The 25737-nt window shown below is 42.5% G+C and overlaps 1 protein-coding gene across 1 annotated transcript in view; it reads left to right on the forward strand.

Moving 5' to 3' along the window:
- The first annotated feature begins 2356 nt into the window (after positions 1-2356).
- Positions 2357-25737, forward strand: part of LOC134358363 (myosin-11-like) — a 43796-nt gene continuing 20415 nt past the window's right edge. Inside the window, exons 1-9 of the mRNA XM_063070505.1 lie at positions 2357-2395; positions 6594-6647; positions 7916-7969; positions 8624-8716; positions 8807-8885; positions 14038-14152; positions 20293-20477; positions 21175-21329; positions 25190-25352. Coding sequence (XP_062926575.1) covers positions 7944-7969; positions 8624-8716; positions 8807-8885; positions 14038-14152; positions 20293-20477; positions 21175-21329; positions 25190-25352 — 816 coding nt within the window. The 5' untranslated portion in view covers positions 2357-2395; positions 6594-6647; positions 7916-7943. The remainder of the gene's footprint in view (positions 2396-6593; positions 6648-7915; positions 7970-8623; positions 8717-8806; positions 8886-14037; positions 14153-20292; positions 20478-21174; positions 21330-25189; positions 25353-25737) is intronic.

A 25737-nucleotide genomic window follows, 5' to 3' on the forward strand; every position in this document is an offset into this window, starting at 1 on the left:
TGCTTTTGCAACATCAATTTCACTCTCAACCGTACTCCCTCGAGCCTAACTTGATCCCCACTAGTTCAAGCAATAACTGCAGCAATTGACAGATGATTTGAGATGACCAGGACTGCCCAGATATCTCATGTTGGAAATGAGGTGACGATCCAAGGTTTCAGACATGCAATGTGCGTGTGGATTTCTGAGGTGGTCATGAAGTATAAGGGACCTTTGAGCTGCAATATAAAATTCAAAAACAGGCATATGTTTTGACACCATTAGTAAATGGTTTCCAGATAAAGTCATTCACATGTACAAATGTACTCCTTCTGAAACTGTGGCAGAACCTTTTACACATGTTAAAGGTTATCTGCTCTCATTTTATTCTGTAACAGTAGGTGCCAGAGAGACTTGACCTTTAAATTGAACATATTGTATATGTATTTTGTGAGTTAGCAATAAGTTCTATAAGTGGATAGAATACTTCCCTGAATTTGTTCTAGGAATTGTCTAGTTATGTTTTGTGTTCTTATAATCTGTGTGCTCTTGTTACAGAATGTTCAACTTAAAGGGAGCTGCAGTGCACGGCTCCTTATCTCTCTCTGTTATGAGTGAGGTTATTAGAGAGGCCTGCAAGTTCTTATCCCTTTGTATCAGGGGTCTCAGCTATGGCCTGTAAAGGTAATGTCATAGTGAACGTAAGATGATACTGTAAATGCTATGGGAAGTGTTCATACATGATACTATTTTAAATTAAACAGTGACGATTACACACTTTGAAACACATATTTAAATAGGGAAAAGGTAAATTCTAATTTGCCACCAGAGCTTCTTCCTGCAGCGTGATTAGCATTTATTCGATAAGCCATGAATGGCGAAGGTGACGTACAGAGCGAAGGGTTGCTTGGGATGGAGAGAAAAAAAAATCTTTTTGCGGCCTTAACTGGGATAGAGTTCCTCTTGTCCTCACTTAGCAGCCCATGAGCCTTCATATCCAACACATCACACCCTGCAACTTCTGTTATCTTCAACGGGATCCTACCACCAAACATATCTTTACCTTCTTCCACAGGCAATACTCCCTCTAGTTTTCCTTTGTCTTTTGTACCTCCCCACTAATCTTCCTCCTAGCACATGTCCCTGACAGCAGCAGAAATGCCACACCTGCCTATTCACCTCCTCCCTCTCCTCCATTCAGGGTCTTCCAGGTAAGGCAACATTTCACATGCAAATCTTTTGGGGTCTTCTTCTGTATCTGATGCTCCCATTGCAGCCTCCTCTGCATTGGTGAGACCTCATGCAGACTGAGGGGCCGCTTTGTCAAGCACCTCAACTCCATCTGCAAAAAGTATAATTTCCCGGTGGCCAACCACTTTAATTCCTATCCCCATTCCCATTCCGACGTGTTGGTTCACGTGGTCCTCTTCTGCCATGATGAGGTCATTCTCAGGTTGGAGGATCCACACCTCATATTCCATCTAGGTACCCTTCAACCCTGATGGCAAAGACATCCATTTCTCCAATTTCTGGTACATCCCCCCGCCCCCCCCCCCGCCTTCCCTCTTCTTCATTTCCACATTCTGGCTTCTTGCATCTTCTCCTCACCTGCTTATCACCACCCCCTGGTGCTCCTTTCCTTTCTCCCATGATTCTCTCTCCTCTCCTATCAGTTTCCTTCCTTTCCAGCCCTTTGCCTTTTCTACTTCTCACCTCATCCTCCCTCCCTCCCCCGCCCTCCAGGCTTCACCTAGCACTCTCTATTCTAACGGCCTCCTCCTCCTCCCCCTCCACCCACCCTCTAATTCTGACTTCTTCCCCCTTCCTTTCCAGACTTGATGAAGGGTCTCCGCCCAAAATGGCCATTGTTTATTCTTCACATAGATGTTGCCTGATGGGCTGAGTCCCGACAGCATTTTGTGTGTTGCAGAGAGAATAAAAATAGCTTAGTTCCTACTTCCCGTTCCTAAATCTCTTGTGATAGAGGGAAATACGTCGAAAAACACTTTGACTTCTATCTGCAGAATTTGGACCTGAAATAAACACGAATAGACAAGAAACCGATCTATAGATTGGTATCGGAAAGGAAAATTGCGATTCATTCATTTTATAACTGGAAGCGGAGGGTTGAACCGTATAAATGGAAAGTTCTAAAAGTAATGAGAGCGGAGCTCGGGCAGCACCCAACAGTTTAGGAGTTGAGGGACGTTAAAGATCAAAGCGGAAAAGAAATTCAATCAAAGATCGACAGTGCCAGGGAAGTAATCACTTGGATACTGAGTCCGTTTATCCACACGACGACTTTGAACTAGCACCACAAAAAAACAACAGAAGTTCCTCAGTCAGACGGAAGTTTGCGTTCACCTTGGTAACGATACTCTGAGGCTGGAACTCGAAGACAATCCGGAACTTGCAGGTACGTGTGTTTTCAAGGGGAGTAGGGCAATCGGTTCGCTTATTGCAATAACTGCAAGGATTCACCTGTGTTTTCTGGTCTATAACAGCACAGGGATATCTTAGAAAATCATGATCATTTCAATCCGCAAGCTGATTTTGAAGCAGTATTTTTAAAGCAAATTGATACTGATAAATGGCCTGAAGGTTGTATTTAAATATTTAAAAGATGTACATCAGATGGTTCAGATCAAGCTAATAAGTGAATTGCTGTTCGAAGCCTGCAAATGAGGAAAAGCTAAGAACTGGTCCAATGTGCAAACGATATAATTAGGTTTGAGTTCTGACGAAGGGTCTCGGCCTGAAACGTCGACTGTACCTCTTCCTAGAGATGCTGCCTGGTCTGCTGCGTTCACCAGCAACGTTGATGTGTGTTGCTTGAATTTCCAGCATCTGCAGAATTCCTGTTGTTTGCATAATTAGGTTATATTTATTTGTTTTAAGGACAGTGTAGAATAGTATAAAAAAAGACAACTTTTGCCATTGGCTAATGAACTTTAGTATAGATTAGTAAGGAGACCAGACTGTACAAGAATTGGAATTATTAAGTACACTCACTCTTTAAGGCAAATATCTAATCAGCCAATCATGTGGCAGCAACTCAGTGCATAAAATATGCTGACATGGTCAAAAGGTTCATTGTTGTTCAGACCAAACATCAGAATGGGGAAGAAATGTGATCTAAGTCATTTCGATTGTTGGTGCCAGACGGGGTGGTTTGAGTATCTCAGAAACTGCTGATCTCCTGGGATTTTCACAGACAACAGCCGCTGGAGTTTATAGAGAATGGTGCGAGAAACAAAATAACATCCAGTGAGTGTCAGCTCTGTGGGCAAAAGTGCTTTGTTAATGAGAGAGGTCAGAGGAGAATGGCCAGACTGGTTCAAGCTGCCGGAAAGTAACAGTAACACAAATAACCATGCATTACAACAGTAGAGTACAGAAAAGCATCTCTGAACACACAACATGTTGAACCTTCAAGTGAGTGGCTCCCAAAGGCAGAAAAGCACAAACATACACTTAGTGTCCACTTTATTAGGTACAGGGGGTACCTAATAAATTGGCCACTGACTGTCCATTAAAATGGAGGGGAGAAGAGCAAAAAAAAAACTCGGAAACTAGCTACTGAACATTTCAGCTAGTGAAATGTAACAGTTCAGTAAAGACATAAATAAGCAAAGTTCAGCATTTATTTTGTGAGTACTAGAACTTTAAGCACAAAAAATGTCTTGAAATTGTTGGAAATCTTCTTTAGAACACACAAAGTATTCGAATTGCCTAAAAAGAAAGTCTTGTGTACAACTCTGATCTCCATGTTATAAACAGAATATATCATAATTTAAGAAAATTCAAAGGACATAATTAATTTGCAAGATATGGGCACCATCCATAAGGCAAGTATTTATTGTCAACTCCTAAGCAATTGTTTTCTAGACAATTTCGGAGAACAGTTGTGAGTCAAATTTATTGGAGTCACAATCCTTTTAATAAGGACGGTAGGTTTCCTTTCCTAAAGGTCAGTTATGAGCCAAATGGGTTTTTAAATCCAATAGTTTTTTGTTTAATAGTTTTTTTTCCCATTCAAGATTCATTAATGTTTGCCTGATGTTATGGTAAAATTCATTTTTAGATCAATAGCTTAGGCCTCTGGATGCTAATCCCCTAAACATTTTGCTACTCTACTGTAAGCATAGAACTGAGAAATTATACTAATCTGAAAATATTGATCGGAGATCAAAGTTGAAAGTAAGTTTATTATCAAAGTACATGTATGTCACCATATACAACATTGAGATTCATTTTCTTGTGGGCATAATCAATAAATCCACAATAAAATAATAACCAATGAAAAACTGTACCGGCTTCAATCAGTGTGCAAAAGACAACTAACAGTGCAAATTCAAAAAGAAAGAAATAAATAGCAATAAATATCGAGAACACGTAATGAAAAATCCTGGAAAGTGAGTCCATAGCTTGTGGGAACAATTCAGTGAAGGGGCAAGTGAAGTTATCCCCTCTGGTATAAGAGTCTGATGGTTGAGGGGTAATAACTATTCCTGAACCTGGTGGTGTGAATCCTGAGGCTCCTCTACCTTCTTCCTGATCACAGCAGTGACAAGAGATCATGTCCTGGGTGGTGGCAATGATAAATGCAACCACACTCGGTGTAGATCTGCTCAATGGTGGGTAGAGTTTTACTTCATGATGGACTGGGCCATACCCACCACTTTTAGTAGGACTTTCAATGGGAAAGATTTAGGTGGGCAAACAAATCCCAAGAGGTTCCTACTATTCAAAATCTCCAACCTGACAAGCTTCTGAACGAATAGCACAAAAGGACCTTCAAGGTTTGCTCATCATCTGGAGTTTAAGGTCTGTGCTGAGAGGTTGCCATCTTGCTTGTGATTCTCAATGGTACCTATTTATGAGAGAGGAAAGATGCTGTGAGTCTTGTAATAAAAGCAAAAAAAATGTTCTTACAAGTGAGGAATACACAACTTTCTGGAGCAGAAGACAAGAACTAGAGGTGCAGTATTTTAAGTATTTTATTCTATGACCCGTGATACATTCATGGGTTACAGAATATACAGGGTTGGATTTTCTGAAAACTGCCCTGGAATACAGTACTCTGAAGGGATTGAATGAAGAAGCACACATTTCATATACAGCCACAAAACTGGTAGAGGTAGTAGGATAATTCAATATGATGATTTAAGAAGGCACTTGAGATGTTTAATAATTGCTGGTGAATGCTGCAGGCCAGGCAGCATCTCTAGGAAGAGGTACAATCGATGTTTCGGGCCGAGACCCTTCGTCAGGACTAACTCTTCCCTTCTTTCAGTTCTTCTCTTCTTCATGATCTACAATCAGGTTCCTTAAAGGTTAATTTGTAGGTTGAGTTGGTGGTGAGGAAGACAAACAAAATGTTAGATTTATTTTGAGAGAACTAGAATATAAAAGTGAAGATGTAATGTTGAGGCTTATAAGACACTGGTAAGGCCTCACTTGGAGTGTTGTGAGTAGTTTTAGGCCATTTATCTAAGAAAGGATGTACTGACATTGGAGCGGGTTCAGAGGAGGTTCATGAGAATGATTCCGGGAATGAAAGGGTTACCATATAAGGACCAATTGATGGCTCTGGGCCTGCCTGTACTCCATAGGATTCAGAAGAATGAGTGAAGATCTCATTGAGACCTGTTGAAATATCTCAATAGAGTGGATGTGGAGAGGATGTTTCCTATACTGGGTGATTCTAGGACCAAAGGGGCACAGCCTCAGAATAGAGGAACATCCATTTAGAATGGAAACGAGGAGGAATTTCTTTAACCAGAGATTGGTGAATCTGTGGAATTAATTGCCACAGGCAGCTGTGGAGGCCAATTCATTGGCTATATTTAAGGCAGAGGTTGATAGATTCTCCGTTAGTCAGGGCATGAAGGATTTTTGGGAGAATGCAGGAGATTGGGGCTGAGAGGAAAATGGATCAGCCATGATGAAATGGTGTTGGAGACTCTATAGGCCAAATGGCCTAAATCTGCTCCTATATTTTATAGTCTTTATGGACTTGATCATGACTATCGTTCTGCTCCCTACATTGTCACTGCACTGAAGAAGATGCAGAGGAGACTGTTGAGAATACTGTCAGGATTGGAGCTGTAAGGAAGGATTGGATAATCTATGGTTATTTTCTAGGCAACAGGGAAAGCTGAGAGGAAACAATTGAAGTGCATAAGATTTACAAAGGGCTGTGTTAAATCCTTTCTATTAGTTTTCCTTGGCAGAAACATCAAATGCCAGGTGATAGAGATTTAATATAAATCGACACAGTAGAGAGGAGATGAAGGAAATAACTGTCACTCAGAAGGTGGAAAGAACCTAGATTTTGCTGGCTGAAAGGGTGGTAGAAGCAGGAATCCTCAATATAATTTAAGAAGTGCTTACACTTAAAGTGTGGTGACCTGCAGGCCGCCGAGTTAGTGTTACATTGCACTGTTTCGACCAGCGCACACGATGGCCTGAATGGGTTCCGAGGAAGGGACTTGGCCCAAAACGTTGACAGTACTCCTTTCCATAGATGCTGCCTGGCCTGCTGAGTTCTGCCAGCATTTGGTGTGTGGTTTGGCTTTCTATGTAATGACTTTTCCATGATTCTCTAAAAGGAACACAAGGATAGGATGCACCGAGGCAGAAGACTGCTTATGCGAGCTGCTGTGGTGAGTTTCTCAGACTTTTCAGAGCCCTGATATGGGGAAAGGTAGTAACTGAGAAACAGGTGATATCCATCGCTAGAAGTACTGCCTGACCTCAAGTAAACAGGTTGCTACGTTGAATTTCTATTAGTAAGACTCCACGATCAGATTCCCAGGTTGACTTTTTATTTAGTCCCGGCTAATGTCCTCCCTCTTTCATATTTTTTTCACCCAAGTCATCTCCTTCATTATAAGGCATAATTTCTTTGTCATTAATTTTGTTGTTCGGGTTCGGCAATGGATTATTGATGACCCCTACAATGAGTTTAGTGCAATGTTTCATAATGCTGACGCTATTGAAATTCTGATTGAATGCTGGGCTTTCTTTTTGGGGTTACTAATGATGAAGCCAATGGAATGGCAGAGACTAATACAGTTTAATACCAGCAGCATCGCAGGAGTCGCCAGCCAGTGTTGAACTCAATGAAGGACTGCCTTAGGGCTCCAGCTCTGAGTTTTTCCCTCGGGGTTTACTCCCGAAGCCATCTTCATGAGTGGGTATAGCCGTAAGGCAATGGAGGTTTGAAACTGGAGTTTCCTTCTCCTAGATGAGCTGCCAACCACATCTAATGAGCCCCATATATACGTGTGTGTGTGTATATATAGATATATATATATATATATATACACACACACACACACACACACATACACACACACGTATATATGGGGCTCATTAGATGTGGTTGGCAGCTCATCTAGGAGACGGAAGCTCCTGCATATATATACACACACATACACCCACTCACTACGGTTCACAGTTTTGTTCATGTTTGCATTGTATTGCTACCATATTTTATAGCATAGGCAGGTGATATTAAAGGATATTACAGGAGCATCAAAACTAAAACCACAAGGCTACTAAACAGCTTCCTCCCACAGGCAGTCAGACTGCTAAATAGCTGCTCTACCTGACTCTGCTTTGGACACTTTTAACTTGCACTGGACACTTATAACTGATTTTAACTGACATGTGGCTGTTGTGCTTTACTACTTATTGTTATGTTTATTATTTAGTGTTGCGTTTGTTATGTTATGTTGCACTGCTCCTGAGAAACGCTGTCTCATTCTGCCCTGCAGAGCTGATGTATGGTTAGAATGACAATAAAGCTTTTTTGAATCTTGAATCTAATTCTGATTCTGATCATTATGGAATTGTGATTGAACGCAGTGTGGAGCAGACCCATTTCTAATCTTCCTATTTTTTTTATTTCTGTTCTTCATTGATTTAGGTGGAAAATAAATTGACTCCCAATCAACATGAGCACTTTTTCAAAGGAATTCATGTAAGATTGTAGGATTATACAGTAAATATTGGGTTTTGGTATGTATGTATCCGTATCTTGCTGAGGGAGTGTTCAGTGGATGTTCATTTGTGGGGTTGGTTGCATAACCCATTATTGATAACGTTGCAAGACAGTGGAAATAAAGGATTTAAGACCATAAGATATATGAGCAGGATTATACCATTTGGCCCAGTGAGTCAGCTCAGTCATTTCATCATGACAGATCCATTTTCCCTCTCAGCCCCAACCTCTTTTCTTCTCCCCATATCCCTTCATGTGTTGACAAGAAATTATCCACTTCTGCCTTCAATATACTCAGTGACTTAGCCTCCACAACCACCTGTGGCAATGAATTCTACAAATTCAACACTCTCTGGCTAAAGAAATTCCTCATTTGCGTTCTAAAAGGACGTCCCTCTATTCTCAGGCTGTGTCCTCTGGTCTTAGACTCTCCCACCACAGGAAACATGCTCTCCACATCCACTCTCTTGAGGCCTTCCAACATTTGATAGGTTTCAATGAGGTCACCCCTTTATCTGATGAATATTCCAGCAGCTTTTCTTCATGTTGTCAAAATAATATAGTGGGTTCTTTGTTTAATGATGTGTTGGTGTGATTTATATGTTGTATAAATGAGCTCCTTTCCTCCTCTAGTTCTGCAGAAAGCTCTTTAGCTTGTGTTGAAGCTGAATTTATAAAGAATCTACAGCAACAGATCTACTATCTGGAGCTAGAAGCCAATTTTCTATATCCTTTTCTCAGCATGAAAATCCCGCAATTATATTAATATCTATAAAATCTACGAAGTGTTTCTTTTAATACCTTAACCAAATGTACTCGTGAGCAAACGAAAAAGTCCATCATTCTTCAGCCAAAGGTGGAGTCAGAAGCAGAGATAATGTCACGGAAACTGCGGGTAAAGTTAAACTTGTTTGAAAATGTATTTAAATCATTGTTGCTTAGCATAATTTCAAATGTAGTGTTGATGAAACTGCAGAGAGGAAGATGGATAAAGCTGATATTTTCATAATTGGAAATATGATGCGAAGCGATTCTTATTCTTTTCCTCTACACACCTCAGTAAGATACAAAGTACATTTATTATTAAAACATGTATGCAGTATACATGAGGAAATCTGCAGATGCTGGAAATTCAGGCAACACACACAAAATGCTGGTGGAACACAGCAGGCCAGGCCGCATCTATAGGAAGGGGTAGAGTCGACGTTTCGGCCCAAGCCCTTTCGTCAGGATTAACTGAAAGAAGAGCTAGTAAGAGATTAGAAAGTGGCAAGGGGAGGGGAGGTCCAAAATGATAGGAGAAGACAGGTGGGGGAGGGATGGAGCCAAGAGCTGGAAAGTTCATTGGCAGAAGGGATACAAGGCTGGAGAAGGGAGAGGATCATGGGACGGGAGGCCTAGGGAGAAAGAAAGGGTGAGGGGAGTGCCAAAGGAGGATATAGTGAGAGGGATAGAGGAAGAAAAAAGAGAGAGACATTGAACATTGACTTCTCTAACTTCTGTTAATGCCCCTCCTCCCCTTCTTACTCCATCCATTATTTATTTATCCCCCCCCTTACTTTCTCTCTCTTTTTTTCTCCCTCTGTCCCTCTCACTATATCTTCCTCTGGCACTCACCTCCCCCTTTCTCTCTCTCTCTAGGCCTCCCGTCCCATGATCCTCTCCCTTCTCCAGCCTTGTATCCCCTTTGCCAATCAACTGTCCAGCTCTTGGCTCCATCCCTCCCCCTCCTGTCTTCTCCTATCATTTCAGATCTCCCCCTCCTCCTCCCACTTTCAAATCTCTTACTAACTCTTCCTTCAGTTAGTCCTGGTGAAGGGTCTCAGCCTGAAACGTCGACTGTACCTCTTCCTAGAGATGCTGCCTGGCCTGCTGCATTCCACCAGCATTTTGTGTGTGATGCAGTATACACCCCTGGGATTCATTTTCCCATATACTGCCACGAAACAGAGAAAAATATGGAGCCCGTACAAAGAAAAGCATCAACCCCACCCCCCTGTCCCCCCCACTGCCATGTGCAAAAAAAACACAAATTGCACAAAAAGCAAAAAAAGCCGGGCATATTCAGTTCAGCTCAGTTCCGTTCAATCTAGCGCTGTGTCATTCATTATATGCAGGCTGCCCCAATCAAAAATCGCACAAAATAGCAACAAAAAAAAGAGTGACCAGAGTCGAGAAACACATCATAACGTGAGCTACAGAGCGCGATCTGCAAACTCTAGATTAAGCCTTGCCCAAGACCCAGAACTCTAGCTCCATGCTCCAACAGCATCGAGGGAGAGAGAAAGATCGTCTGAACGCAGGGACCTTCCTCTGGGAGGAGCACGTGAGATGGAGGGAGAGACTGTAACATGCAGCCACCTTCCTCCAGTAGCTGTGAGAAGCTGCTAGAATATCCTGGCTGTGTCAGTAGGATGCTTCAAAAGCCCTATTTTAAAAAAACGCTAAGAAAATGTGCAGTGATAATAGATGGAATTGAGCTGAAAGGGTTATGAATCAAATTCCACCTTTGCAAAGCCAGCCTTATAGCAAAGTGAGTTGGGGGTGTCTGTAGAAGTACCACAATGGAAGCTGTGTAGAAACATAGGAACTAATCACAGGTTTAGTCAATTCTCTTCTACTATTGCTCAATAAAATCATAGCTTTTGCATCCTAATTTAGTTTAACACACACAAAATGCTGGAGGTGTTCAGCAGGACAGGCAGCATCTATGGAAAGCAATAAGTAGTCACTGTTTTGAGCTAAGACCCTTCATTAGGATTTCATTAGTACCTTGTTCCTGCTTTTTCTTCATTTATTTATCCTTGATTATAAGGGCAGGGTGAACTGCCTTAATGACTATTATCCAGTAGCACTTGCATCCAGACGATGAAACCCTTTGAGAGGTTCATTATGGCTAGAATTAACTCCTGACTCTGAAAGGACCTGAACCACTGCAATTTACCTATCACCACAATAGGTCTATGCCAGATGCGATCTCATTGGCTCTTCACACGGCCTTGGATCATCCAGCCAATACAAATACAGGATGCTATTTATTCACTCTAGCTCAGCATTTAACACAATCCTTCCCATATTTCTGATCAAAAAGCTCCAGAACCTTGGCTTGTGTACCTCCCTCTTCAACTGAATCCTCGATTTACTAACCAGAAGACCACAATCTGTGCAGATCGGAAACAACATCTCTACCTCGCTGACAATCAACATTGTTGCACCTCAGGGATGTGTGTTTCGCCCTCTGCTCTACTCTCTATACACCCATGACTGTGTGGCTAGGCAGAACTCAAGAGCCATCTATAAATTTGCTGATGGCACAACCATTGTTGGCAGAATTTCAGATGGTGATGAGATGGCGTAAAGGAGCGAGACATATCAGCTAGTTGAGTGGTGTCGGAACAACAAGTTAGAACAGAAAGGTGAAGATGAGAGAACATACACCAGTCCTCATAGTGGGATCAGAAGTGGAAAGAGTGAGCAATTTCAAGTTCCTGGGTGTCAATATCTCTAAAGATCTCACCTGGACCCAACATATTGATGCAGCTACAAAGAAGGCATGACAGCAGCTATATTTCATTATAAGTTTGAAAAGAATTAGTATGTCACCAAGAACACTTGAAAATTTCTGCAGATGTACCATGGAGATCATTCTAACTGGCTGCATCACCGTCTGGTATGGGAGGGGAGGGTGATACTGCTAAGGATCAAAGTAAACTGCAGACAGTTGTAAAATAAGTCAGCTCGATCAGGGGCATTGAGGACATCTTCAACAGAGAAGCCTCAAAAAAGCAGCATCCATCAGACCCCCACCCCATCATTCAGGATATGCCTTGTTGTCACTGTTACCATCAGGAAGGAGGTACAGAAGCCTGAAGGCACACACTCAGTGATTCAGGAACAGCTTTATCCCCTCTGCTATCCGATTTCTGAATGGATATTGAACCCAAGAACACTACCTCACTACTTTTTTTTTATTTCTATTTTTGCACTATTGATTTAATTTAACTATTTAATATAAATATACTTACAGTAGATCACAGGTTTTTTTCTTTTTTATTATTGTGTATTACATTGTACCGCTGCTGCAGTATTATCCTAATTTTGATGTGATGCTGTGGTTCTATAAGGTATTGATCAGACCATATTTGGAATATTGTGAGCAGTTTTGGGCCCCATATTAAGAAAGAATGTGCTGGTATTGGAGAGAGTCCAGAGGAGGTTTATGAGAATGGCTCTGGGAATGAAAGTGTTAAATACAGAGGAGCATTTGAAGGCTGCAGTTCTGTACTCGCCGGAGTTTGGAAGAATCAGTGGGGATCTCTTTGAAACCTATTGAATATCGAAAAGCCTAGATGGAGTGGACATGGAGAAGATGTTTCTCATAGTAGGGGGAGGCCAGGACCAAAAAGCACAGCATCAAACAAGAAGGACGTCCCTTTAGAACAGACATGAGAAGGAATTCTTTTTAGCCAGAGGGCGGTGAATCTGTTAAATTCATTGCCACAGAATGGAAGCAGGACATTGAGTATATTTAAAGTGGGGGTTGAAAGGTTCTTGATTCGTAAGCTTACGGGGAGAAGGGAGGAGAACAGTTTGAGAGGGAAAATAAATCAGCTTTGATCAAATGGTGGAACAGACTCATTGGGTCAAATGGCCTAATTCTGCTCCCTTGTCTTATGATCTAAATAAAGGAATCTTTCTCGAAGTCCAGCGGTATTGAATATTTGGAAACACCTCACTGCAGATGTTTGGCCTTAGTCTGGAGGGTGGGATCCAGAATGCTAGGTAGGACATAAGTTAAAGTAAAGTCACATTGGTTATTTTATTTTGAGAAGAAAAATTTTCAGAATAACAAAATAAAAGATATTGAAGAGCAAAGGGTGTTTTGTAAAGGCAGGGTTAAATTGCTTAGACAGTGTAGTTCAACATTGAATGAGACCTGAGTGTGTTTGGGTATAAAGACATACGGGAGTCAATCCTGCATCTTAATGAAGAAACACAATACTGTTAATATTATGTACACTTTTATGATGCAATATCCATCACAATTACCTTTTTCATTTATGTTTTCAATCTGTTACTATAGCATTTACACTGAAGTTGTATGTTAGGGCTTTCATTGCAACTCTGGTAGAGTTTTATCTTTGATCTGGAAGCATATGCTTTCAAGCCTTAACCCATCTATTTACACCACATTAATGCTTAATGAGGCTACCTCATTAAATATATTTCAGGCATAGTTCGATAGATTTATGCATAGCTGGGGAATTAAGCATAATGGGGAAAAGGCAAGTAGGTGCATCGGAGCCTTTGGCCAGATCAGGCATGATCTTAGAGAATGGTGAAGCAGGCTCGATGGGCCAGAGGGCCGACTCCTGCTCCCATTTCTTGTGTTAAGACATCTTCACTTCAAGTTGGAAGTGGTATTGTAGAGATCTATCTCCTCCCTCCAATCCATCAATTGAGCACACATCGTTAATAAAAACATGGGATTTTTTAGGGTCCTAGCCAAATATTATTTCTCACTCAACACACACACAATGCTGGAGGAACTCAGCAGGTCAGGCAGCATCTACGGAAAAGTATAAACAGTCGACGTTTTGGGTCGAGAGCCTTCTTCAGGACTGAGAAGGAAGAGGGAAAATGCCAGAATAAAAAGGTGGGAGGAGGGAAAGGAGGCTAGTTGGAAGGTGATGGGTGAAGCCAGGTAAATGGGAAAGGTCAAGGGCTAGAGAAGAAAGAATCTGAAAGGAGAGGATAGTAGACAACAGGAGAAAGAGAAGGAGGAGGGGACCAGGGGGAAGTGACAGGGAGGTGAGAAGAAGTGAAAGGTCGGAGTGGAAAATAGAGGAAACAAATGATCAGGAATTTGTTCCACTGCTGTACACAAACTATTCTTTGTACATCTTCACATGGTAGAAGAAACTTTTTTGAATGCAGGTTTTTTTGTTTGTCAGTAAAATTACACAGTGCGAATACTGTGGGGGGTGGCGGGGAAGTATTGTATATAAGCATTCACTTCTGTTCTCCGTCTGTTTGTCCTTTTGCAGGAGCTACGTTGCCAAGCTGATGGTTTGCGCTTGGAACTGAAGCGGAAGGATGCCTATTTAAACACACTGCAGACTGAAAAGGAGAGGCTCAACAACCAGCTTAAACAATCCGATGGCAAGTTCTGTGATTGACGTGTACACCAATACCATTTTGCCGGGGTGGTTTTTATTTTGTCTGGAGAAAGCCTCTAATTAATAATCATCATTATTACGTGCGGTGTTGAATAACATGGGTGATCATGGTCTTTCCGTGACCATGATTGTTCTTGGCAAATTTTTCTACAGAAGTGGTTTGGTACTGCCTTCTTCAGGGCAGTGCCTTTTCAAGATCGCTGGCCCCAGCCATTGTCAATACTCTACGGAGGTTGTCTGCCTGGGGTCTGTGGTTGCATAACCAGGACGTGATGTGCACCAACTGCTCATACGACCATTCACCACCTACTCCCATGGCTTTACGGTACCCTGATCGGTGGAGGGGTGGGGTGGGGGGGAACAAAGCAGGTGGAGGTTAACACCAAAGCTACTTAATATTCAAGGTATATGGAGGAATTTAAGGTGAGGGGTTATATGGGAGGCAGGGATTGAGGGTCGGCACAACATTGTGGGCCGAAGGGCCTGTAATGTGCTGTACTATGGTCTTATTCTATGTTCTATGTTTTATGTTCATTAAAATTTCAGCCTTTTCATTTGTCAAAAGCAGAATGACATCATTAACTGCTGAGGAAACTCGTGTCTTTCTTGCATGGTAGTCATAACAACTGCGCATAGTGCTCCAGTGGTCTAGCTGTTGTTTTAAAAAGCTGTATCATAAACTCCTTGCTCTTGCATTCGGTGTCATGGATAATAAAACCAGGTATCCCATGAGCCTTCATCAACACCTTAACTACTTTTGCTGCCACCTATAAGGATCCTTGGATTTGTACACCAAATTCATGAGGCCTCACCTGGAGTACTGGGTGCAGTTCTGACCTCCTTACTTGAGGAAGGATATACTGGCTTAGGAGGCAGTGCAGAGGAGGTTCACCAGATTGATTCCAGAGATGAGGGGTTTAGACTATGAGGAGAGATTGAGTCGCTGTACTCACTGGAATTCAGAAAAATAAGAAGAGATCTTATAGAAACATATAAAATTATAAGGTAGAGGCAGGAAAGTTTGCACAGGTAGTTGAGATTGGAACTAGGGAACATAGCCTCAAGATTCAGGGAATAGATTGAGGAGGAACTGTTTTTCTCAAAGAGTAGGGAATCTGTGGAATTCTCTGCCCAATGAAGCAATGGAGGCTTCCTCAGTAAATATATTTAAGACAAGGTTGGATAGATTTTTGCATAGTAAGGAAATTGAGGGTTATATGGAAAATGCAGTAGGTGGAGATGAGTCCATGGTCCATTCGTTGTGTATGTCTCACCCTGTTAGCCTACTTAAAGCATATCATTTCTTACTAATCAGGATTAAATTCAGTCTCCTATTACTCTGTCCAACTTACAACATCCATTTTTATATCATAAGACATAAGACATCAAAGCAGAATTAGGCCATTCAGTCCATCAGGTCTACTCTACCATTCCATCATGACTGATTTATTTTCCCTCTCAAACAATTCTTCTGACTTCTCCCTATAACTTTTGAGGCCCTTACTAATCAAGAACCTATCTACCTCTGCTCTAAATATACCTAATGACGTGGCCATCAGAAGTGAGACCCTTCGAGAATCAGAGGGAGAAAAGAGTAGAAGGAAATGGTGAAGGTACTGTAGGTGGAGGTGACGCACAAGTAATGGGTGAAGCAACCTAGTGCTAGATGGTTCTGGAGAGCTCCATGTGAAAAGCAAATTTTCAAGAACTCCTTTCAGTTCAGAATGTGTGTTAAGAGGCTGCTTATTGAGGCCTCAAAGTTTGTGGGACCTCACCCAAGTAAGGCACAGGAGAGGAGAGATGGATGAAAAAACCTTGGGATCTTCGGTGCGTTCATAGAAATGGTGGTCAGGACCCGTTCTACGACCTTGTCTGAAATGGCACAGAAGCTGGGATATTCAGGAAACATTAGAATCACTGGATCGTCTTTACCTCGTCTGCCTGCAGAAGACAACACTGAGTCCAACTTCTAAAGATACTGAAAACCTGACAGATGAGAATGTTATGGAGTGGTCACACCCAGAGCGCAGGCTTCAACTGGTAGATGGGTGACCAGCAGGAGAAGTCAGGGGAATAAGCAGGTTTCCTCTGTGGCCATTCCCCTCAGCAATAAGTATACCCCTTTGGATAATGCAGGGGGGGGGAATGAGCTTTCAGGGCACAGCAGCAGCAGCCAGGCCAACAGCACTGTGGCTGGCCCCGAGGCTCAGCAGGGAACGTAAAGGCAGGTAATGCGATAGAGATGGGAGACTTGACTGGGGTCAAGGACGTCTCAGAACAGCAGCAGAATATTCTCAAGAGGCAGGGTAAGTAGCCAGAGGTCATAGTGCACATTGGCACCAATGACATGGGCAGAAGAGGGAAAGTGGTCCTGTGCAGTGAGTATAGGGAGTGAAGGAAGAGGCCAAAGAACAGGGCCTCCAAGGTAGTAATGTCTGGATTACTCCCAGCACCACACGCTAGTCAGGGCAGGAGTAGAATGACAGCACAGATGAATGAGTGGCTGAGGAACTGCTGTAGGGTTTAGGGTTTCAGATTTCTGGATCATTGCCAGATAGGAGCGACAGCTGGAAATACTTCCTACAAATACAGTCATCAGGGTAATTGAAATCCAACATCTCACAGGAGGCATAGTCCTCCACCTGAACTACCAACACTTGCTACACCTCTGACTTCTCAAGCTTAAGTTCTGGCCAGTGCCTATTCTCACCTAAGCCTGACCGCTCTAATACTGGCCCCCTCCAAAAATTGTGGCTCTACTTATACCTTGTGTTATGCCTAAAAGATCACAACGATTGCAGTGTGCCAAAATGTTCCAAAAGGCCCCAAGCTCTTTTAAAACCTTGCGCAGCCTCTCTAACGAATGATTGCAGTCTGCCAAAATGTTCTGAAAGATCTCCAGCTCTTTTTAAACCTTGCACAGCATCACCAGTTAATGACCCCGCTCGATGATCACACCTCCTAGATTCATATCAAGATTATTTATGTATGTGACAAACAGCAAGAAATTGTAGTGGTACGCCATTTGTCAAGGGTTTCCATTCCAAAAATAATGACCCACTGTTTCACTAAGCCAGTTTTAGATCCAGTTTGCCAATTTGCCTTGAGTTCCATAGGCTCGAATTATTTTGGACCAGTCTCCCACATACAACCTTGTCAACAGCCTGTCTGAAGATCTGGAGGACTACATGAACTACAACTGCCCTCATCAACATATTCCATCATTTCTTTGAAAATCTTTGATTGATCATTGCCTTTCCAATGTAAATTAATACTGTCCCTCTGGATTTCTTCCTAATAACTCCCCAACCACTCTCAAGTTAGTTACCAGGCTTGTATCCTTGTTCTGCTTTTCGGATAGAGTTACCACTTTTCCTGTTCTCAAATCATATTTAAAACTCTTTGTCAGAGTGCCAATATGCCTTGCTTCCTGTAGCAGCCTGGCCCATACTTCCTTAAGCCCTGTACATAAAAAATTAGCTTTATTTGTTACATGTTCATTCAAGCAGACAGTGAAATGCATTGAAATGACCAACATAATCCACGGATGAGCTGGGGGGCAGCCGGCAAGCTTCGCCACGTTTCTGGCGCCAGTGAAGCATGCCCGTATGTCTTTGGAAAGTGGGAGGGAAGTGGAGCACCCAGAGGAAACCAATGGAGTCATGGGGTAAATGCACGAACTTCTTACAGAGGGCAGTGTGAAATGAACCCTGATCGCTGGCACTCACAGGCGTTAAGCTAGCCACCATGCTGCCTAACTACCCACTATTTCATTTTTTTCCATTCTTAAACTGCCTAATACCTCTATTTCCATGCTATTGTGTTCTAGAATTTCACCGTGTCCTCTCCCTGAATTTTCCACCTCTATAATATTTCACTTCAGTGAATGCAGGTGAAGACTGTTCATTTAGGACTTCCCTGATACTCTGGCTCCCCACATACTAGCGTTTTAGCCACTAATGAGTTCCAATTTTTCCCTGATAACTCGCTTGCCCTTAATCTGAGATTTTCCTTAATTCTGCCTGCTGTGATATTCCATGCCATCTCTTTACCCTACCGACCACTTACTAAGTACCCACATCACTTTCTGTTGTCCTGAAGGGGCGCCTTGTTTTCAGTTTGTTTTCCCTGGACTCTATAACTTATGAGACTACAGCTCATGTTCTCTGTATTATTTATTTTTTTATTTGCACGTTTTGACTTCTTCTGCACTCTGGTGTTTGTCAGGCTTTGTCTCTGTATAATTGTTCCTAAACTATATTATACACTAGGGTGGAGGGACGAAGATACGTCTCTACCAAAGGAGGTGTAAGGCACTCTTTCTCTCTGCTAGCCCCTGCTTAGATCCCCGATCTGGGTCATGTGAAGCCGTGGGAGCAGGTGGTAGATGGTCTTGTGAGCAGCTGGTGCATATCACAAGTCCTGGTTATGCAACCACTGACGAGAGGCACACAATCTCTGAAGAGTATTGATAATGGCTGGGGGGGGGGGGTCACCTGTCTTGTAAAGATACTGATCAGAAGAAGGCAATGGCAAACCACTTCTCTAGAAAAATTTGCCAAGAACAATCATTGTCATGGGACCATTATTGCCTACCACCCCACTAGCTTCCATGGCCACTACATAATTCTGCGTAACTTCCACCTTCTCCGACGGGATCCCACCATCAAGCACAACTTTCCCTCCCCCCCAACTTTCTGCCTTCCACAGGGATCGGTCCCTACATGACCCCCTTGTCCATTTGTCCTTCCCCACTGATCTGTTTCCTAGTACCCACCCTTGCAAGCGGAATAGGTGCTACACCTGCGCCTACACCTCCTCCCTCATTCAGGGCCCTAAACGGTCCTTCCAGGTGAGGCAACACTTCACCTGTGAGTCATATACTGTGTCCTGTGCTCCTGGTACGGCCTCCTGTAAATTGGTGAGTCCCAACATAGATTGGGAGCCTTCTTTGCTGAGCGCCTATGCTCCATTCACCTGAAAAAGCGGGATCTCCCAGTGGCCGCCCATTTTAATTCCACTCCCATACCCATCTCGATATGTCCATTCATAGCCTCCTCCTCCACTGTCATGATGAGGCCACACTTAGGTTGGAGGAATAACTCCTTATATTCCATTTGGGTCACCTGCAACCTGATGGCATGGACAGTGATTGCTCGAACTTTCAGTACTGCCCCCCACCCCCTTCCCCTTCACCACTTCCCATCCCATTTTCCCTCTCTCACCTTATCTCCTTACCCGCCCATCGCTTTCCTCTGCTGCCCCTCCCCCTTTTTCTTTCTTTCATGGACTTCTGTCTCTTTTACCAGTTTACTTCCCAGCTCTTTACTTCATCCCTTTCCCCTTCAGATTTCACCTATCACCCTGTGTCTCTCTCTCCTTCCCCTGCCTTTTAAATCTACTCCTCAGCTTTTTTTCTCCAGTCCTTCCAAAGGGTTTTAGCCTGAATCATTGACTGTACTCTTTTCCCAGATGCTGACTGGCCTGCAGAGTTCCTCCAGTATCTTGTGTGCCTGTGTGTGTGTGTGTGTGCCTCTGTGTGTGTGTGTGTGTGTGTGTGTGTGTGTGTGTGTTGCAGGATTAGGCCATCCGGCCCATCAAGCCTGCTCTGCCATTCAATAAGATCATGGCTGATCTGACAATGGACTCATCTCCCCAACCTGCCTTTTCCCCATAACCCTTAATTCCCCTACTATGCAAAAATATATCCAGCCTTGTCTTTAATATATTCACTGCTTCATTGGGCAGAGAATTCCACAGATTTACCACTCTTTGGAAAAGCAGTTCCTCCTCATCTCTGACCTAAATTTACTCCCATGAATATTGAGGCTATGTACCCTAGTTCTAGACTCACCTACCAGTGGAAACAACTTTTCTGCCTCTTTCATAATTTTCTCTGTTTCTGTAAGATCTCTCATCTTTTTTGAATTCCAGCGAATACAGTCCCAGGTGACTCAATCTCTCCTCATAGTCTAACCCCATGCAAGAGGTGAGCATGGTCCAGCCCATAGCCTTTAGCAATATAAATTATTACAAGAAGTATGGCAATTCATCCTGCGGTATTCTCACATAGATAGGCTTCCTCAGTAATATTTAAGAATGTTGCTTATTTACAAACCACAGATTCCCATTCAAAGGAAAAGCAATCCCTTGTGGAGGAGATTATACAGCTAAAGAAAATGAAGGAGCTTACAGACAGGGAGCTCTCACACAAGGAAACAGAAATACTACAGAGCGAGCAGGAACTGGAACGGCAGATCTCTGACCTAACGAACACTGATCACAAGGTTATAACGTTAAAAGAACAAGTAAGTTCAGCAAGTCTGCAGTAGATAGGTTTAAATCACTGACCATTCAAACTACAGGGGGAGGCATCTGAGTGGAGATTAAATTTGTGTAAAGCGAGAAGCGATATGTTTGATTATTTCCAGCAACAGATAAACTTGCAAATCTGGCTTCACCTCCTGATTGTGGGATACTGATTTCAAATTTGACCTACACGTAAACTTCATCTAGTCAATGGCCCTTGAAGGTCTCTCAAACCATGTGCTTGGAGAAATTATAGTCTCTTGAACCCCAGTGTTTGGAGGAAGTGCAAAGTCATCTTCAAAAAACACACCAATAATACAACTAATTATTTTAGGTTAAATTTATTTATTTAGAGATACAGCACGAAACAAGCCCTTCATGCTCAATGAGCCACACTGCCCAACAACCCTCTAGCCTAATCACAGGACAATTTACAATGAGCAATTAACCTACTAATCAGTATGTGTTTGGACTGTGGGAGGAAACCAGAGTACCTGGAAGAAACCCAGAATGTACAAACGGGGAGAGTGTACAAACTCTTTACTACGTCACCGGAATTGAACTCTGAACTCTGGAATGCGGCAAGCTGTAAGAACATCACGCTAACTGCAACACTACCAAATTTTAGACAAGTGATTAGTTGACTTTGAAGAGCCATGTAAATGTCATTCATTTGTTAAAATTGGCTCTTTCCAGATCGGACAAAGATCAGATCAAGAGAAAGTGATTGTGACGCAACTGGAGGAAAAGCGCCTCATGATTTTAAAAGTGCAGTCAGCTCTCCAGGAGATGGAGGGAAAGCACAATGCCAACACAGCTGCCATGCTGGATAAAATCACACGTGATTACAGGTACCGTCTCAGACACAGAAAATCGGTCAGCTAGGAGATAGCTAGTCAAAGACGTTGGATTTTGTTGCTTTTGCTACCCCAAAACCACTGTATTAATAATCTGCACTTTACTACTACCTTAAAAACTCCTTTCAACATTCAACATTTTAACATGTAAGCTACTCCACACCAGGAAACTGTGAAAATATACCATACAACACAGGTGAGTAATTTTCCACATTTTCCTGGCAGTGTGTAGCTCACAATGAGAGCAAATGCGTGCTGGCAAATATACAACCGTCAGGCCCCATATGCATAGCTATCGGCTTTCAAATAGCAATGTGCAGATTATTTTTGACAGTAATGATAATTAATGCAAGTACAGAGGCAGAGCCCAATCCAGTCTAATCTTGCTCCTCTTCATCTGCATTGAGTGTTTCATGAGCCACTTCCCATCACTCTCCTCCACCGACAATAATGCTTCTTTAATTCCCTTAACGTGAATGATGATATGATATCCCAGTATTCTCTATATAATTGCTGGCATGCAGTCTATAGAAAAAAAGTCTACCATGTTCCTTTCAGTCCAATAACTGAGTGTTCTTTTAAATTTGTTCTTTGTTTTTCAAAGTTATCCATTTATGTATTACTACATGGCAGTAGAGCTCAGAAATCGACAATGTCTTGCAGTTCACAAAAAGAAAAGATTCTTTCTTTGGAAAGCTGTGCTTTTGGACAAGCAGCCATAGTGCATGACTAGTCCCTTCAGCCATGTGACCAAAATATGTATCCAAGCTAGTCCCAATTGGCTCACCTATCTCTGAACTTTTTCTATTCGTGTCCCTGTCTAAATATCTTTTGCTCTTTGTAATTGTTCTCACCCTGACACAGTGGAGTCAAGAAAACAACCTCTCCCTCAATGTTGTAAAAACAAAGGAGCTGGTTGTGGACTACAGGAGGAATGGAGACAGGCTAACCCCAATTGACATCAACGAATCTGGGGTTGACAGGGTGAACAGCTTTAAATTCCTTGGCATGAACATCACAGAGGACCTCACGTGGTCGGTACATACCCGCTGTGTGGTGAAAAAGGCACAACAGTGCCTCTTTCATCTCAGACGGTTGAAGAACTTTGGTATGGAGCCCCCATATCCTAAGAACTTCCTATAGAGGCGCAATTGAGAGCATCCTGACTGGCTGCATCACTGCCTGGTATGGGATCTATACGCCCCTCAATCGCAGGACTCTGCAGAGAGTGGTGCGGACAGCCCAGCGCATCTGTAGACGTGAACTTCCCACTCTCAGGACACTTACAGAGACAGGTGCAAGAAAAGGGCCTGAAGGGTCATTGGGGACCTGAGTCACCCCAACCACAAACTGTTTCAGCTGCTACCATCTGGGAAATGGTACCACAGCATAAAAGCCAGGACCAACAGACTCTGGGACAGCTTCTTCCACCAGGACATCAGACTGATGAATTCATGCTGATACAATTGTATTTCTATGCTGTATTGACTGTCCTATTGTACATACCATTTATTACACATTACCTTAAATTCCACATTGCACACTTAGATGGAGATGTAACGTGAAGACTTTTACTCCTCACTTATGTGAAGGATGTAAATAATAAAGTCAATTCAATTCAATTGATCTCTACAGCTTTCTCTTCACTTCATTCCATGTACCCACCACCATTTGTGTGGGAAAAAAAAACCCCTCTGGTCCCATTTAGATCTTTTCCCATTCTCCTTAAGTCTCTGTCCTCCAGTTCTAGATTTCCCTAACCTGGGAAAAATTATTGCAACCATCTATCTTGCCCATGCTTTTCATAAGTTTACATACCTTTATAAGGCCACCCTCAGCCTCCTACATTCCAGGGGAAAATGTTCCCACCTATTCAACTTCTCCTTATTAGATTATGAGGACATGTAATCCTCTTTTATTGTCATTTAGTGATGCATGCATTAAGAAATGATACAATATTCCTCCAGTGTGATATCACAGAAACATAAGACAGACCAAGACTGGAAAACTAACAAAAACCACATAATTATAACATATAGTTACAACAGTGCAACAATACCATAACTCGATGAAGAACAGGCCATGGGCACAGTAAAAAAGTTCAAAGTCTCTCGAAAGTCCCACATCTCACGCAGACAGGAGAAGGAAGAAAACTCTCCCTGCCATGCCCGACCACAGTCCGATTCTGAGTCGTCCAAAAACTTCAAGATCCGATCAGCCCTCCGACACCGAGTACCGAGCACTATCTCTGCCGAACGCTTTGGCCTCAGTCTCGGTTGCCAGCAGCAGGCAAAGCCGGGGATTTTGGGGCCTTCCCTCCAGAGATTCTCGATCGCACAGTAGCAGCGGCAGCGAACCGGGCATTTCAGAGATTTCTCCAGATGTTCCTCTGTGCCTTCTCATGTCTGTCTCCATCAAATCAGAATTGTGCACGGCATCCTACTTACAAACATTTCAATTCACCGGAGAGCTGCACGCGCTGCATCGCGCCGCCATCTTCTCCTCCCGCCTATAATTCAAGCCTTCCAGTCTTGGCAACATCCTCATGAATCTTCCGCATCCTTACATCCTTTCTAAAATAAAGTGATCAGATCTGCACAAGAGATTCTGTAGATGTTGCAAATCTTGAGCAACTAACAAAAGAAAAATGCTGGAGGAACTCAGCAAGTCAGGCAGTATCTATAGAGGGGAATAAATAATCAAGATTTCAAGCTGAGAACCTCATCAGGATGTTCAACAAAACTGCGTGCAACGATGCAAAAATTGTTTTGTACAGTGGAAAGGTGCATCCCAATTTCTGTACTAAGTGCTCCAGACTGGTGAAGGCAAACATGCCAAACACATTCTTTGCCTGCCTGTCTACTTGTGTCACCACTTTCAGAGAAACCTACCTGTCTCCCTGTCTTGCCCTGATTTAACTTTCCAAAGTGCAACACCTCACACCCTGTGCATCTTCATTTGCACCTGAGCAGTGAAGTTTGTGATTCAGATTGAAATTCTGTGCACCACCCCTGCCACAACTTTCCCCTCCCCTACTTAATTTTGAAACACCTCTTACTCTGAGAATAGGATTCAATATCCGAATTCGAGACGCACCGCGCAAGATTCCCTAATGATTACTTTGCAGTTGAATCAGTGGTGAAGAAGGTAAATGCAATGTTAGCATTTATTTCAAGAGGGCTAGAATGTAAAAGCAAGAACTTAATGCTGAGGCTCTCTATAGTACTGGTGAGGTGTCACTTGGAGTACTGTGAGTAGTTCTGGGCCACTTATTTAAGTGGCCCAAGAGCTGATATTGGAGAGGGTTCAAAAGAAGTTCATGAGAATGAAAGAGTTATTATATGAGCAGCGATTGAAGGCTCTGGGCCTGTACTCACTGGAATTTAGCAGAATGAGGGAGAAATCTCATTGAAACCTATCGAAAGTGATAGGCCTTGATGGAGTGGATATGAAGAGGTTATTTCCTTTGGTGGGGAAGTCTAGGACCACAGTATGGAGGGATGTCTGTTTAGAATGGAGATGAGGAGGAAATTCTTTAGCCAGAGGGTGGTGAATCTGTGGAATTCGTTGTCACAGGCAGCAGTGGAGGCCAAGTCACTGGGCACATTTAAGGCGAACGCTGATAGGTTCTTGATTAATCAGGGCATGAAGGGATACGGGGAGAAGGCAGGAGAATGAGGCTGAGAGAGAAATGGATGAAATAGCAGTGCAAACTAAATGGGCTGAATGACATGATTGTGCCTCTATGTCTTACAGTCTTAATGCCATTTTCAATTTTCCATTATAATGGATATTAAAATTTGGAGAAGTTCCGGTACAGCATAAGATATTGTGGCATCCTCTTCCCCCACCAGAGATGAGATCCGTCTTCTTCATCAACAGCTGCGTGAGAAAGAGATGATGAGGGAACAGGACCGTTGCCTCAGAAGCAAAATGACAGATAATTGTGCCCCTTTGATCAAGGAAAATGCCCAGCTACATTCACAGATTCTTGAGCTCAAAAAACAGTTAGACAGGGTATGTAGAAAATCTTTCTGTGTTTAAAACTAGCTTGAGTACCCTGTGCTGAATATTTGAATGACATTAGATTTGGGTTAATGTTTTTGACGACTATAGTTTGTTTGATAGAGTGAAGGAAAATTTGGATCAGCGATACTTAGGTTGATGATCTACAATATTCAATGGTAAAAGCAAAAGAAAGATATTTTATCTGTAGTGTTTACTTCAGCTTTAAAATATGGCAAAGTTTTAAAAAAGTGCTTTACATGATCCAATGTAGGTATAAATTGTTATCAACTGTTTATATTCAGCTAACTTAGATTCACATATTACAAGGTCAATATTTTTTAATTGCTAGCATTTATTGGCCATCTCTAATCATATACTAACCTCTTCAGAAGAA

The sequence above is a fragment of the Mobula hypostoma genome, chromosome 2 (assembly GCF_963921235.1).
Source record: "Mobula hypostoma chromosome 2, sMobHyp1.1, whole genome shotgun sequence".
NCBI classification, from domain to species: domain Eukaryota; kingdom Metazoa; phylum Chordata; class Chondrichthyes; order Myliobatiformes; family Myliobatidae; genus Mobula; species Mobula hypostoma.